This window comes from Erinaceus europaeus, chromosome 15 (genome assembly GCF_950295315.1).
Source record: "Erinaceus europaeus chromosome 15, mEriEur2.1, whole genome shotgun sequence".
Taxonomy (NCBI): domain Eukaryota; kingdom Metazoa; phylum Chordata; class Mammalia; order Eulipotyphla; family Erinaceidae; genus Erinaceus; species Erinaceus europaeus.
Genome location: NC_080176.1, coordinates 13,308,889 through 13,324,247, shown reverse-complemented (window position 1 = coordinate 13,324,247; position 15,359 = coordinate 13,308,889). Strand labels below are relative to the sequence as shown.

Here is a 15,359-nt window from a genome sequence, read left to right as displayed (position 1 = left end):
ATTTCACCAAACACAAAAAGTAAACAAGCAGATTCTCAAAATTTAAAATTTTCTTGAGAAGACACAATATTCAATTAAACTTCATTTGATTGGGAAGGACCGTTTGTATACATTTTAAACAAATGGAAAATTTATGTTATCTGCTGGGGGGGGGGGTGTTAAACCAGAGCACTGCTCAGCTCAGGTTTATGGTGGTTTAGGGATTGAACCTGGGACCTTGGGAACTCAGACATCAGAGTCTCTTTGCATAACCATTATGCTATCTACCCCCACCATAAATACATTTTTTAAAAACAAATTTTATTTTAAAACTTGAGAAACAAGGCTTTGCTTTTCACTGAAGCCAATTAGTTCAGAAGAATACATTGTAAAAAAATAAATAAAGATAAAAGACCACATATACAAACCTCTGTTGAAAGTCGATTAGAAACTGTATTCTCCAAAGCAGAAGAGCAATACAGCTGTAAGGTACTTAGTACTGGCAAAGACTGCGAAACTGTCAACGTAGAAAGTCTCAGTGGTCCAATAGCTATGCGGGAAGTTTGCTTCAAGTACTTTACCACATTTCTGAAACAAAATAGCTGCTGTTAATAAATAAGACTTTAAAATTTTTCAAATCTTTAAAAATATTATTTATTTATTTTCCCTTGTTTTTATTGTTGTTGTAGCTATTGTTGTTACTGATGTAATCATTGTTACAGAGGACAGAGAGAAATGGAGAGAGGAGGGGAAGACAGGGGGAGAGAAAGATACGTGCAGACCTGCTTCACCGCTTGTGAAGCGACTCCCCTGCAGCTAGGGAGTCAGGGGCTCAAACAGAGATCCTTATGCTTTGAGCCACGTGTACTTAACCCTCTGCACTACCGCCTGACTCCCGAGATTTTAAATTTTTAACCTAAGAGATTACAGCAGTTTGATAAATATTCATATTGGCATCCAAAGGAAGTGAATGGAGAGGAGTCTGATCTCTCTTAGGAAAAATGATAGAATTTTCAGTAACTACCTCACCCTTACCAAGGTATACAGGTAAGTATACATTCCTAATATGCACATTCCCATCTGAGGATTAAACTTACTCTGTAATAGACTGCCACTTCTGATCTTGTTCTATATGGTTTAAAGCAGTTGCCAAACAAACAGAACTTCTCAACAACTGAACTTCAATGGACTTCTGAAGTTCTCTGGGATCTGGACTCAGCATGTTAGGAAGCAGTTTCTTCATATCTACAGAAGTTAAATAAATGTGATTAAATTATTTTGCTTTTTAATGTACAAAAGTACTTGTATGACAGTGTGAGAAAAAAAACAATGAATACCTAATTTCATATACCAATTTAAGAAGCAGACTAAGCATTTCTTAACAGCTATAAAAGTTATACTACACACACACACACACACACACACACACACACACACACACACACAAAACCTCCACCCCAGAGGCTCCAGATTCACTAAGTTCAGGAGTTGACTCAGTGGGTAAAATATACATCCTAGCATGCAAAAAAGCTGACTTTAGTCTCATGAACCACATGGGAGATGCTATGGACAGTGTCAACAGAACGCCATCAGTTGAGAACAGCACTTTGGTGTCTCTCCTTTCTCAAAAAGCACAGAATTTAAACACGCACACACTCACGCATGCACACCACCACCACCACCACCACCAGCAGCAGCACCTGCTAAACCTCCCTCCCTTCTTTCCTCTCAAGGATAAAACCTGAAACATTGAAACATATGGGGAAAATGTAAGTCCTAACCTTTAACATGTTAAACTATTCCCCAGCAAGTTAACTATTTAAAGGGACAAATCAAACCTACAGTTGGCTCAATAATATAGCTCACCTGGGTGGGTTCTTGCTTTCCCATTCACCTGACACAGGCTTGAGCCCAACCTCCACTACACAGGAGGAAACTCAGGTATTGTGGTGTCTTTCCCTATCTCCCTGTCTCTGTCTCTCTATCTGAGAAAATTTGGAGTGATGCCACAGAGACAACAGCAGAAATGACAACAAAAAACATTACCGAAAAATCTTATAGACACTAGCAAGTCAATACACGAGATATAGGACTAATGCTAAACATGAAATATAGTACTGATTTTGGTGTATAAACTTTATAAAAATATTCAAATTGTAACAACTTAATGAACCGTCAACATGCCAAACAAGTGGTCTGGGAGTTAGCACAGTGGTCAGTCACAGCACTAGATCTGAAGCACAAGTTCCCGAGTTTAATCAATAGCTGCAATTATTCCAGAGTGATGCTTTGTTTCTTTCTCTTTGTCCTCCACCAACTAATAAACTTAAAAGAAAGTTAGATAAATTTCAAATTAAGCCCTTTTCCAGTTTCTTTACCCTCCCCCCTTTTTTTAAAGAGGCAGAGAGACTACAGCTGTGAAGCTTCTTTTTAGTGGGGTGGGGGCTGAGCTCAAGCTTAGGTTCCACACATGACAAATAGCACACTATGCAAGTGGGTTGTTTTGCTGGCTTTAAATTTGCTTAATTTTAATTAAAGTGTCTTTCAATGCCAAATAAAATTTAAAGAGAATGACCCTAGACAGGTTTCTTCACATGGGACTTTGAGCTAAAATATCTGACATGTTTTGTAGTTCTTCTTCTTCTAGCGTTTGCCCTTCTTCCGTAGCCAGTCAACAGCATCAGGTTGAGCCTGATGTAAAGTTTCGAGACCTCCTTTGAATCTGGAGAGGTGGCAGTCGTTGACTATGTGGGTCATAGTCTGTCTGGAGCCGCAGGGGCAGTTCGGGTCGTCTCTGGCGCCCCAGCGATGGAACATAGCGGCACACCGGCCATGGCCTGTTCGATAGCGACTGAGGAGGGCCCAATCATAACGTGCTAGGTCAAAGCCGGGTTGACGCTTGCAGGGGTCTGTGATGAGGTGTTTGTTCTTTACCTCAGCTGACTGCCAACTCTGTTTCCAAGAGACTGGAACAGAGAAGTTCAGTGTAGGCGTAGGGGACCAGATTGGGTGACGAGACGTCAATCGTTGGACAGGGTGGGCGAAGATATCCGCGTATATTGGCAGGTCCGGTCGAGCGTAGACGTGGGAAATGAACTTAGATGATGCCGGATCCCGACGAATATCTGGCGGGGCGATGTTGCTAAGAACTGGCAGCCATGGAACCGGGGTGGAACGGATGGTTCCAGAAATTATCCTCATGGAGGAATATAATTTGGAATATTTACATCAATGACCTCCCAGAAACTTCTTCAAGGAAGTTCATCTATGCCGATGACATCTGCTGTGCAACTCAGGCATCCAAGTTCGACATCCTCGAGGAAACACTCACGAAAGACATGTCTCTGATATCTGATTACTGTAAAAAATGGCAACTAATCCCTAGCACTGCAAAAACGGTATCATCTGTTTTCCATCTACACCATGCCTCGGCCTCGCGTGAGCTTAATGTACAGCTTGGCGATACGATATGAGAATCCGGCATGAAGCCCAGCCAGTCTATCTTGGCGTTACTCTCGACCGCACTCTGTCATTTCACAAACATCTCATAAAAATTGCAGCAAAGGTGGGCGCGAGGAATAACATCATTGCAAGACTGGCCAGCTCCTCATGGGGCGGGCGCGAGTGCTTCCACACTACGATCATCATCTCTGGCATTATGCTATTCCACTGCAGAATACTGTGCCCCAGTATGGTTCTGTAGCCCCCATGTTTTGTAGTAAAACACATGAAATCAAACATTTTGGATAACTTCTCAAGAAAAAATTACTTGTCCTCAAAATGTCATCATTATTTCACATACCTATTTTTTCTTTTGATCCTCCAGCGAGCAGACTGATATTTTCTCCTGGTAACAATTCTAACTGCTCAGTGCATTCAACAAATTCTCCAGATTCAAAACTGCTTAGTGATCTGTAATTAAAATATTAGTTTTTTATTTTGCCCTACCAAAAGTAAAGATAAATTTCTACCTGGTCTGCCATTTTATTTGGAAGCACTAGCACTCCTGGTACTTAGCACTAAGAATGGACAAACTGGAAAGCCACAGTATTCGTTCTGCTCAGTTTAGCTACTCCTCCATGTCTCTTTGTCTGGTGCACTGTATTTATCTTCAGGACTCTCTCCACAAAACCGACAGTGTAACCTCTGCTGGGCAACATCTATTTCTCTCCTAGCTACCACTAAACTCTTTACTTGGCTTTATCTCTAAACTCAAACACAAGCAAGCCTCTAAAGCTCTGCTATGCTACTATCTCAATCTCAGGTCCTCATCCTGCCTCCCTCCACTATTGGTCTCACTCATTCCATTTATCTCTTTTCTTGTTTTATTGCATTGACTTCTCTTTCAGATAATTCTTCCTTTCTACTTTCTTGACACATGAAGAGGAAGACTCTTCTAAAACTTCCTATAGTTCTATGTCAACACCACAGGACCTAGACTTCCCAATGCTGTTTTTAGATCCCTCATGCTGTTCTCATTTTGATTATAGCAGTTCTCCAATAGTCTTAACTTAGTTTTTCACTCTCCTTCCTGTTAATCCCTCATTTTTGTGTGTCTGACTTGAGCACAAGAAATATACATCACCTTATTATACTTGCTCTCACATTAGTAAGTCCTAGTCTACAGCAAGCAGTTTCTCAGGCCAGCTGTCACTAGTGGGCAATGATGCTTTAATGCAGTTTACTAACCAACTCTTATGATTTCTGCCACTAAAGGGCTTGGACCCTTTCCATAGGTAGGTTCTACAATGTCCTCACACCTTCTGCTAAAAACTAACTCCACAGAGATGGATGCAAACAAACAACCTTTAATTTCTTCTACCTTACCCTCAATCTACCAACCACCACTGCCAAACTGTATGTATCTATATTTTAAGGTTTTATTTATAGGGGCCGGATGGTGGTGCACCTGGTTAAGTGCATGTATTGCAATGAGCAAGGACCTGGGTTTGGGCACCTGGTCCCCACCTGCAGGGGGAAAACTTTACGAGTGGTTAAGCAGGGCTGCAGGTGTCTCTCTCCCTACCACCGCCCTCCCTCTTGATTTCTGGCTGTCTCTATCCAATAAATAAAGATAATAAAATAAATTTAAAAGAATTTAAAACTTTTTAAAAAAAGAAGCAAAAACAGTTTCTCAAAAACTGAGATATGTTATGCATGTACAAACTATTATATTTATTGTCAAATGTAAAAGATTAATCCCCCAATAAAGAAATTTTTTTAAAGTTTTATTTATTAATGAAGATTGGAGGAGAAAGAATCAGCTATCACTCTGGTATATGTGCTACCAGGGATTGAACTTGGGACCTTATGCTTTAGAGTCTAATGCTTTATTCACTAAGCCAATTCCTGGACCAGCTAACTATGTATCTAGTCTTAATTGCTTTTGAGGCACAGAAAATGTGTGCCAATCAAATACTTGAAAATTCTGTATCCTGTTTCTTCTCTCTCCTGATCCCTAGTGGCTCCATTCCCTTGGTCTACAGAACACTTAATCTCCCCAATATCTAAAATAGACCCACTTCTCTCCTGTGGTCATAGCTTCCTCTACTTGATGGGGGAAAAAAAAAAAAACTTTAGTATCCAATATGCCTAACTTTCATGTTTCAATTTCACCATCACTCAGAAGTATTCAGGGGCTGGGTGGTGGCGCGCCTGGTTAAGTGCACACATTATAGTGTGGAAGGACTTAGGTTCAAGCCCCTGGCTCCCCGCCTACAGGGGGGAAAGCTTCACATGTGCTAAAGCAGGTCTGCAGGTTATCTCTGTCTCTCCGTATCTCTTTGTTCCCCCTAAATTTCTCTCTGTCCTGTCAAATAAAATAAAGTTTAACAATAAAATTAAAAGTATTCAACATGTGGTGGGGGAGACAGCATGTTATGCAAAAAGACTTTCATGCCTGAGGCTCCTAAGTGCCAGGTTCAATACCCATCTCCACAATACAGAGCTGAACAGTGCTTTAGTTTAAATAGTAATAAGTATTCAACCTGGCTACTGTGTCTCTTTGCAAATCTCTGAGGTTTTTGACAAAGCTTACTATTCCGGTGTGATTCTTCTAAATCGCTGACACTCCCATTCTCAGTGCCCTTGTAATTTTTTTTTTAAAATACTTCCTTTCCCAATTCTTAATATTCACAGCAAGTAAAACACACCAAGTCAGATTGCGGCCTGTTATTCCAGTTCAAAGCCCACCTTCTAAGATTTCCTGTCTTTTTAGAGATCCAAGTTCTTTTCATAGTTCACATCCATTTCTCCTTTTTTGCCTGTACTACGAATCCACTGCTCCTGGGGGTATTCCTCCCCCCCACTTCCTACTGCATAGGACAGAGAGGAGGGGGAGATAAGAGAGGGAGAAAGATAGATACCTGCAGACCTGCTTCTCTGCTTGTGGAGTGACCCTCCTGCAAGTAGGGAGCCTGGGGCTCAAACAGGGATCCTTATGCGGGTCCTTGCACTTCATACTATGTGCACTTACCTGGTGTGCCACCGTCCAGCCTCACATCCATTTCTCCATCCTTATCTCCTATTAGTTATTCTGCTTCAAACACACTGGCATTCTAGGAAGGCCATCATTCTTGCATCAAATCTATTACCTCTTGTCTGTGTATCTCTTTCTCACTAGGAAATCAGCTTAAGGGTCAGAGTTTGTGCGGTTTAGGCACTGCTGCATTCCAGTTATTGAAACATAGCATACTTAATGGAGAGAATACCACTAACCCTTTTACTCACTGGAAATCAAATCCCTCAATGTCAGGATAACTAATGACACTTATGATCCAGTCAAGGGTAGAATACAGATTGTAAAATTCAGATCTGAAATTAAGGAAAAAACACAAAGAGGAGGAACAAAAAAAGAATAAGAAAGTGAGCTCTCATGGTCTGGGAGATGGCACAGTGGATAAAGCGCTGGACTTTCAAGCATGAGGTCCTGAGTTCAGTCCCCAGCAGCAGGTGTAGCAGAGTGATGTCTGGCTCTTTCTCTCCTCCGATCTTTCTCATTAATAAACAAATAAAAATAAATAAAACATAAAAAATAAAGCGAGCTCAATTCCAAATGTTCGTGAACATCTTCCTCTCTTTGACCCATTTGTTTTTAGACAAGGGTAAGAATTAATACTGAATCACTGTCTACAGTTTGCTATGAGTCTGTTTTCCCACTGCATAATAGCTGTTTTCCTTACAACTTATTTTTTTCTTAGTTACTTTTAGAACAGAAATGTTAGAACCACAATATCTTACAATAATATATTGTGAACCATGCACTTAAATATTTTTGTCATAGCTAGCAAAAATTTATTATAATTATAATACGGTAAAGTATCATAATTTAAAGATGAAGTGAAATCCTTACTTTATGTAGTTGAAATCAGCTTTTAGATTGAGTGAAGTACTACTGGTACTCTTTTTCAAGTCGTGGATAGCATTCTGCCATTCCTGAACAGCAGCCCAATCAGCAATTGAGATGTAGCACTCACACGCTTTATTTCCCAAATAATTTATGACTTCAGGGGAGGAGTCACTTGGTTTGGACAATACAGTTTTCCTGGATTCACCTAAGTAACATCAGTATTTTCAAAATAAAGATAAAAAGACTCAGGACAGTTACAAGGTTTAAAAAAAATTTTAATCTTTATTTATTGGATAGAGACAGTCAGAAATCAAGAGGGTAGGAGAGACAGAGAGGGAGGGGAAAAGGGAGAAACCTGCAACAGTGCTTTACCACTTGCAAAGCTATCCCAGTGCAGGTGGGGACCAGGTGCTCAAACTCAGATCCCTGCACACTGTGACGTGCACTCAACCAGGTGCATGACCACCTGGCGCCAGTTACAAATATTTTAAATAGCACAAAAGTATAAAAGCACATAGTAATCAGAAGGAAAAAAAAAAACTATATGACTAAACTGATTTATATAAATACTGACTACTCACCATTCATAGAATGCTTGGGGCTGGCGCTATTACGGCCAGCATTGGCCAAAGTGAGAACAGATTTGTCAAAGCTAGAGATGCAGCAATCAATTCCTGTCATAGCACACAGGTGCTCCTGGTACTCCACAGAGGCCTTTTCAAACCTTCAACACAAATTGAAACAATACTGGTTACCATCAGGGATAGAGAATGGGTGGTAGAAAAACTGTGGCAATTTTTTTTTAATTTATGTATTCTCTTTTGTTGCCATTGTTGTAGTTATTATTGGTGTCATCGTTGTTGGACAGGACAGAAATAGAGAGGAGGGGAAGACAGAGGGGAAGAAAAAGACACCTGCAGACCAGCTTTACCACTTGTGAAGCAACTCCCCTGCAGGTGGAGAGCTAGGGGGCTCGAACCCGGATCTTTACACCGGTACTTGCGCTTTGCACCACCTGCACTTAACCCGTTGTGTTACCCGCCCAACTCCCTGTGGCAAATTTATAATGGATAAACTAAACTTTCAGTAGCATGTATAGAGGCTGATTTTGCAACATCCCACCCCTGAAACTTATAATGCAATGCTACTTAGGGGAAAAAAACATACATACCCCCACCTGAGGAGGGGCGAACCTGGCTTTTGGTGAAAATAGGATTTGAACCTGAAGCCATTCTGCCTCAGAGCCTATGCGCAAAGCCACTAAACTAAGTCAGCACATTGCAAATTCAAGGCTTAATAAAACACAACTGGGGCAGTGGCACACCTGGTTAAGCGCATACCTCATAGTGTGCAAGGATCCAGGTTCAAACTCCCTGTTACCCAACTGCAGGGGAAAGCTTCACAAGTGATGAAGCAGGGCTGCAGGTGTCTGTCTCCCCCTTACCTTTCAATTCCTCTTTCTCTATCCAATAATAATAAATACAACCAAATAAATAGATAAGATACAACTGTGGGGGGAACTGTCATTAAAAATCACCTGTTAGAATGTCTATCATGTAAAATATTAATGCTGGTGTTCCGGAAGGTGGCGCAGTGGATAAAGCATTGTACTCTCAAGCATGAGGTACTGAGCTCACTACCCAGCAGCACATGTACCAGAGTGATGTCTGGTTCTCTCTCATTCCTATCTCTCTAGTAAATAAAAAATATGTTTAATACTGATGACTAGAAAAACATAAACAAGTGGAAACAATATTTTTGTGAAAATGAAAATTATACCCAACAAAAAAGAGCTAGAAATGCATATATGTCAAAATACAGGTACTTTCATCACTAGGAGATGAAATTATGGGTTTACTTGTCCTACTTTCCCCAGATTTGATAGTTTATGTAAGTGGACATGTTCATTTACCTAGAGAATGTCAGTACAGAGACCTAGTAAGACACTTAAAAAAAGAAATTCACGCACTGCAGGTTTATTGCTGGGGCTTGGTGCCTGCACTACGAATACAATGCTCCTGGCAGTCATTTTTTCCTCCTTCGATTTTCTGGATAGGACAGAAACTAAGAGAAGAGGCGATAGAGAGGGAGAAAGATAGAAACCTGAAGCCCTGCTTCACCCCTAGTGAGGCTATACCCCTGAAGATTGGAAGCTCAAATCAAGATCCTTGTGCTTTGAATTCTGTTTGCTTAACCCGGTCCGCCACCACCCAGAGCCATAAAGGTTAATTAACACCAAACTCTGATGTAAACGGTTCAATTAGACTTAAGTTCAAAAGTTTTTATAAAACAATTCACTGGGGGCTGGGTGGTGGCACACCTGGTTGAGCACACGTATTACAATGTGCAAGGACCCGGGTCACTGAGTCTCTGGAACCCACCTGTAGGAGGAAAGCTTCACGAGTGGTGAGGCAGGGCTGCAGGTGTCCCTCTGTATTTCTCCCTATCGCCCCCTTCCCTCTTGATTTCTGGCTGTCTCTATCCAATAAATAAATAAATAAATAATAAATAAATAAATAATTCACTGGTAGGTCTTATTTTACAAAAATTTGCCTACTTGTCCTTTTTATGAGTAAGTATTGGGGAGTAGGGCGGTAGCACAGCGGTTAAGCGCACATGGTGCAAAGTACAAAGACCCAAAGAAGGATCCTGGTTTGAGCCCCTGGCTCCCCACCTGCAGGGGAGTCGTTTCACAGGCAGTGAAGCAGGTCTGCAGGTGTCTTTCTCTCTGACTCTTTGTCTTCCCCCTACTCTCTCCATCTCTCTCTGTCCTAACAACGATGACAACAATAACCACAACAACAATTTTTAAAAAAGGGCAACAAAAGGGAAAAGAAGTTAATAAGTTTTGTTTAAAAATATATAAAATTATTTAATTTTTGTCAGTTCTTATTTTACTAAAGGACAAAAAGGCCTCCAGTAGTGACTTATAGAAGGCATCAATAGCTAAAATTAAAGAATGCTGTTTTAACAATATCTACTTACCTATTTAAATATTTATGTTTAGCATTTAATATGTTAGTCAATAATACAAGTTTTAGACACAGGATTCCATCACCCGTTTTATTCCTTTCAACTTACCTCCCTTCAGCCTGTTGGGCCACTGAGTTAATCCAAAGAAGATTTTTCCCAATAACTGAAGATGACCAGACAGCAATTCCCTGGATAGCTTCAGGACAATGAAGTTCACACAGTGCTTCTACCACCATCATGATGGTTACTTCTAATTCACTTCCCTAAAAAATGGCATTCCCAACACAGACCTAGTTACCATTAAGATTCAAGAACTCATATTAAATCACATTTATCGATAACTGAAGTTTATTTTGAACAATGTATGTTATTTTGCCATATTTTTATTAATTTTTTCTTCTAACAATTCTTTTCTTTTATAATATTTTATTTATTCATGAGGAAAACAGGAGAAAGAGGAAGAAGCATGTATCACTGATACACGTGCTGCCAGGGACTGAACTTGGGAACTCATGTTTGAGAGTTCAATCCTTTATCCACTGCACCACCTCTTGGACCACAATTCTTTTCTTTCTTTCTTTTTTGCCTCCAGGGTTTTTGCTGGGGCTCAGTACCTCCACTACAACTCCACTGCTCCTGGAAGCCATTTTTTTCCCAATTGTTGCCCTTGTTGTTGTTAATGTTACTGATGTTTTTGCTGATGTTGTTGGATAGGACAGAGAACAATCAAGAGAGGAGGAGAGAAAGACAGACACCTGCAAACCTGCTTCACCACTTATGAAACCACCCACCTGCAGGTGGGGAGCCAGGGGCTCAAACCGGGATCCCTACAGCGGTACTGTGCTTTGCACCATGTGCGTGTAACCCACTGTGCTGCTGCCCGGTCCCCAACAATTATTTTCTTTACAGTAGTGTTACATTATTTAGTTAAGGGCTCTTAAAACATTATGTATACAATAGCAACCAAAGCTAAGATTAAAATCTTGATAGCACATGGGTGTTGGTCTTTAAAAAGAAAAAAAAAAAAGAGAGAGAGAAAGAATTTTAAGTTGTGATATTGGTACAGCCTCTGTGGAGAGCAGTCTGGAAAACTCTCAGAAGGCTAGACATGGACCTTCCATATGATTCAGTAATTCCTCTCCTGGGGTTATACCCCAAGGACTCCATAACATCCAACCAAAAAGAGGTGTGTACTCCTATGTTCATAGCAGCACAATTCATAATAGCTAAAACCTGGAAGCAACCCAGGTGCCCAACAAATGAGTGGCTGAGAAAGCTGTGGTATATATACACAATGGAATACTATGCAGCTATCAAGAACAATGAACCCACCTTCTCTGACCCATCTTGGACATAGCTAGAAGGAATTATGTTAAGTGAGCTAAGTCAGAAAGATAAAGATGAGTATGGGATGATCCCACTCATCAACAGAAGTTGACGAAGAAGATCTGAAAGGGAAACTAAAAGCAGGACTGTTGTATGCTTTACATTGGGTTGTTCTAGCTCTCCCCCGCCAAGAAAATTGGATCAGTCCTGCTACTTTCGCAGGCCAGCTTGGCCCCGCCCCAAGGAACCCCCAGAGAGTTCCAGAGTTGGAGAGTTCGAGAGTGCTTGGCGCTGCCGCGGGGGAAAGAGGCAGCAGAGTTCTGTTTGGTGATTAGTTTGGTTTAGTTTATGAATCGTTGTTCCTGAATAAAGAAATACAGCTTCCCTGCCCAGCCGTATGTCTCTGGTTGTCTCTGTTACCCGCCCGTGAAGCTAGCCCAGCCAGCTGGAGCCTCGGAATTTTAACAACACAGGACCTGACCAAATTGTAAGTAGGGCACCAAAGTAAAAACCCTGAGGTGAGGGGTAGACATGCAGCTTCCTGGGACAGTAGGGGGTGGGAGTGGGTGGGAGGGATGGGTCACACAGTCTTTTGGTGGTGGGAATGGTGTTTATGTACACTCCTAGTAAAATGTAGTCATATAAATCACTAATTAATACGAGAGGGGGAAAATTAATTGTATGTCTCGAAGTTTTTCAAAACACAAACTGAATCTTTTCAATATATAGGCTGTGTAATTGATATGCAGACTCTCTCAAAAGCCTAGACCAAGTAGATCAGAAGCAACCAATAGCACAGCTATATACAAGATACTGGGTACTGTACAGCAAACCCTAACAAAAGGACTTTTCAAAGTTAACCCAATTACCCAATAATGTGATGATAACATTAACTATCGATTGTCTTTTTTGAACCCTAAGACAGCAGGAACCTCACATCTCCACTATAGAGCCTCTACTTCCCCGTCCTGGAACCACTGGATAGGGCCCACTTTCCCGTATGCCTCTCCCAATCCATATCAAATAATACTGCATCTGCCTATCACAACCTAACCATCACGATTGCCACCTCAACATGCTTCACTTCAGACTGTGTCCAGAGACTTCACTTGTGGAATGACAACCCTTCAGCTTCATTACTCAGGTGAGACCTTTCCTTTCATAGTATACTCTAATTCCATCTCAGGTGGTTCACTTTCTAACAAAGTCCCAAAACCTAGATATACACCAGTTTCTGTGAGAGCATATGTTCACACGTATCCGTAAACTACTGCAAAATATATACCTGAAAGCAGAAGTACACTAGAGTTTGCAGTGAGTATCCCCCTAACACTTCCTCTCCACTATTCCAAGCTTTGGGTCCATGATTGCTCAACAATTTGTTTGGCTTTGTATGTTAACTCTCTTTTCAGTCACCAGGTTCCAGATGTCATCAGGATGCCGGCCAGGCTTCCCTAGACTGAAGACCCCACCAATGTGTCCTGGAGCTCCGCTTCCCCAGAGACCCATCCTACTAGGGAAAGAGAGAGGCAGACTGGGAGTATGGACAACGCCCATGTTCAGCGGGGAAGCAATTACAGAAGCCAGACCTTCTACCTTCTGCAACCCACAATGGCCCTGGGTCCATGCTCCCAGAGGGATAGAGAATGGGAAAGCTATCAGGGGAGGGGGTGGGATATGGAGATTGGGTGGTGGGAATTGTGTGGAGTTGTACCCCTTCTACCCTATGGTTTTTTTAATCCTTTCTTAAAAAAAAAAAAAAAAAAAAAGAACAAGGTGAACTAAATGCAAAGTAAACATAAATGACTGGGAAGACAGCATAGTGATTAATGCAAACAACTTTCATGCTTTAGACTCTTGAGTTTCCAGATTTAATTCCCAGTACCACCATAAACCAGAGCTGAACAGAGCTCTGGTTAAAAGATAAAAAATAAGCCCAATGTTAAAATTCAATCAATGTACTAATTTGAAACCTTAAGTGCTTACTTAGATTAAAGGAATATATATACTCAGAAATGAAGTCTAGGCATCTGGAGCCCCAGTCAGGGAATCCTTGCATTCCCACACAGATATGATGAGTCTAGACCTCTAACAGATCCCGCTCTCAACCATCACTGGCCATCTCCATCATGAGCATCATCAGAAACCCTTTTGTGGGGCATCTATAGAACCTTGCCCCCAACGCAGAACACAACAGCGGTAGAAATTGCCCCACTCTCCGAAGGGAGGCTGAGGCATACTCTGCCACTCATGGAAGACTGGTCCTGAAAGGAGTGCAGCCTAGCATGTTTCTAGCCATGAATATAGAATAGGAACTCAAAGTGACAGGAATACAGAAGTTACATGGGCTCCTGTGCTAAATATGAACAGACATAGGCCCTAGGTCTGATCAATGAGGTTTTACAGTTAACAGTATTTATATATTTTCCCCTAATTTTGGGAGCTTCTCTCTGCCCTGACCCAGCTCTCTAGTTCTATCCTCAACTCTGACACCATCTTCCCAGACAATACTTTTAGCTCACATGCACATTAGCTGTCAAGTTCAAGCAAAAATTAGTCAAGTCATGGACCATTTGGAATATACCTAAAATAGTACCTAAAATAGAATTCCTAGCTCATTCCAACATGAAGACCCTAAATCTCAACTGCTATACTCTTACCTTTTTAGGTTACTGATTATTAAGCAATTCGTTCTGTGCTTTGTATCTTTATGCTTTTCAGCCACTAAGTTGCAGATTTTACCATGACGCCAACCTGACTTCCCTCGGCAGATGTCCTGGAACCCCACCTCCCAAGAGCCCTACTGGACTAGGGAAAGATAGAAACAGGCTGGGAGTATGAAATCAGCTTGTCAATGGCCATGCCTAGCGGAGAAGCAATTACAAAAGTTAGACCTTCCACCTTCTGCTCCTCATGAAGATCTTTGGTCCATACTCACAGGGACGTAAAGAAGAGGAAAACTTCCAATGGAGAGGAGGGGATATGGAACTCTAGTGGTAGGAACTGTATGAATTGTACCCCTGTTATCCCACAATCTTGTCAATCATTATTAAATAACTAATAATAAAAAGTAAAAAATTTGACTAATCAGACCACTTAAATGTCAACACTTTTGGGGGTCAGGCGGTAGCGCAGCAGATTAAGCGCAGGTGGTTCAAAGTGCAAGGACCAGCCTAAGGATCCTGGTTCGAACCCAAGGCTCCCCACCTGCAGGGGAGTCGCTTCACAAGCGGTGAAGTGGGTCTTCAGGTGTCTTTCTCTCCCCGGCTTCCCTTCCCTCTCAATTTCTCTCTGTCCTGTCCAACAACAGCAACATCAATAACAACAACAACTACAACAATAATAAAACAATAAGGGCAACAAAAGGAGAAATGAAAAGCAAATTTAAAAAAAAGTCAACACTTTTTCCCATTATGCCATGTTGCTGATTTCATTATAAGTTTTTGCATACAGTGCACACTTTCCTGTATATTGTATGACTATTATATTTTACTATATTTTTTCTTCTAAAGACAATTGAGAATCACCTTTAAAATTCTAATCATTAAGTATAAAATGATACATGTCAAACATTTTTACTAAGAAGTATGAACAGGTGACTTTGGAAGTGAAAGCTTTTGTGAAATAATGTATCAAAAGTTTTAAAACTGAAAAAGTCTTACTTTGTCCACAGATTGAATTATAGAATTCAAGTTACAATAATGAATAGAGTTTAAAGTAACTTTAACACATC

The 15,359-nt window shown here is 41.0% G+C and overlaps 1 protein-coding gene across 4 annotated transcripts in view; it reads right to left on the bottom strand.

Moving 5' to 3' along the window:
• The window catches only part of SMG1 (SMG1 nonsense mediated mRNA decay associated PI3K related kinase), a 147,705-nt gene that overhangs the window by 58,207 nt on the left and 74,139 nt on the right, over positions 1-15,359 (bottom strand). For all 4 annotated transcript variants that reach the window (XM_060172891.1, XM_007516538.3, XM_060172889.1 and 1 more), the window contains 6 exons: positions 10,409-10,563; positions 7,909-8,051; positions 7,331-7,532; positions 3,782-3,891; positions 1,077-1,224; positions 408-567 (listed from right to left, as the gene is read on the bottom strand). In XM_060172891.1, coding sequence (XP_060028874.1) covers positions 408-567; positions 1,077-1,224; positions 3,782-3,891; positions 7,331-7,532; positions 7,909-8,051; positions 10,409-10,563 — 918 coding nt within the window. The remainder of the gene's footprint in view (positions 1-407; positions 568-1,076; positions 1,225-3,781; positions 3,892-7,330; positions 7,533-7,908; positions 8,052-10,408; positions 10,564-15,359) is intronic.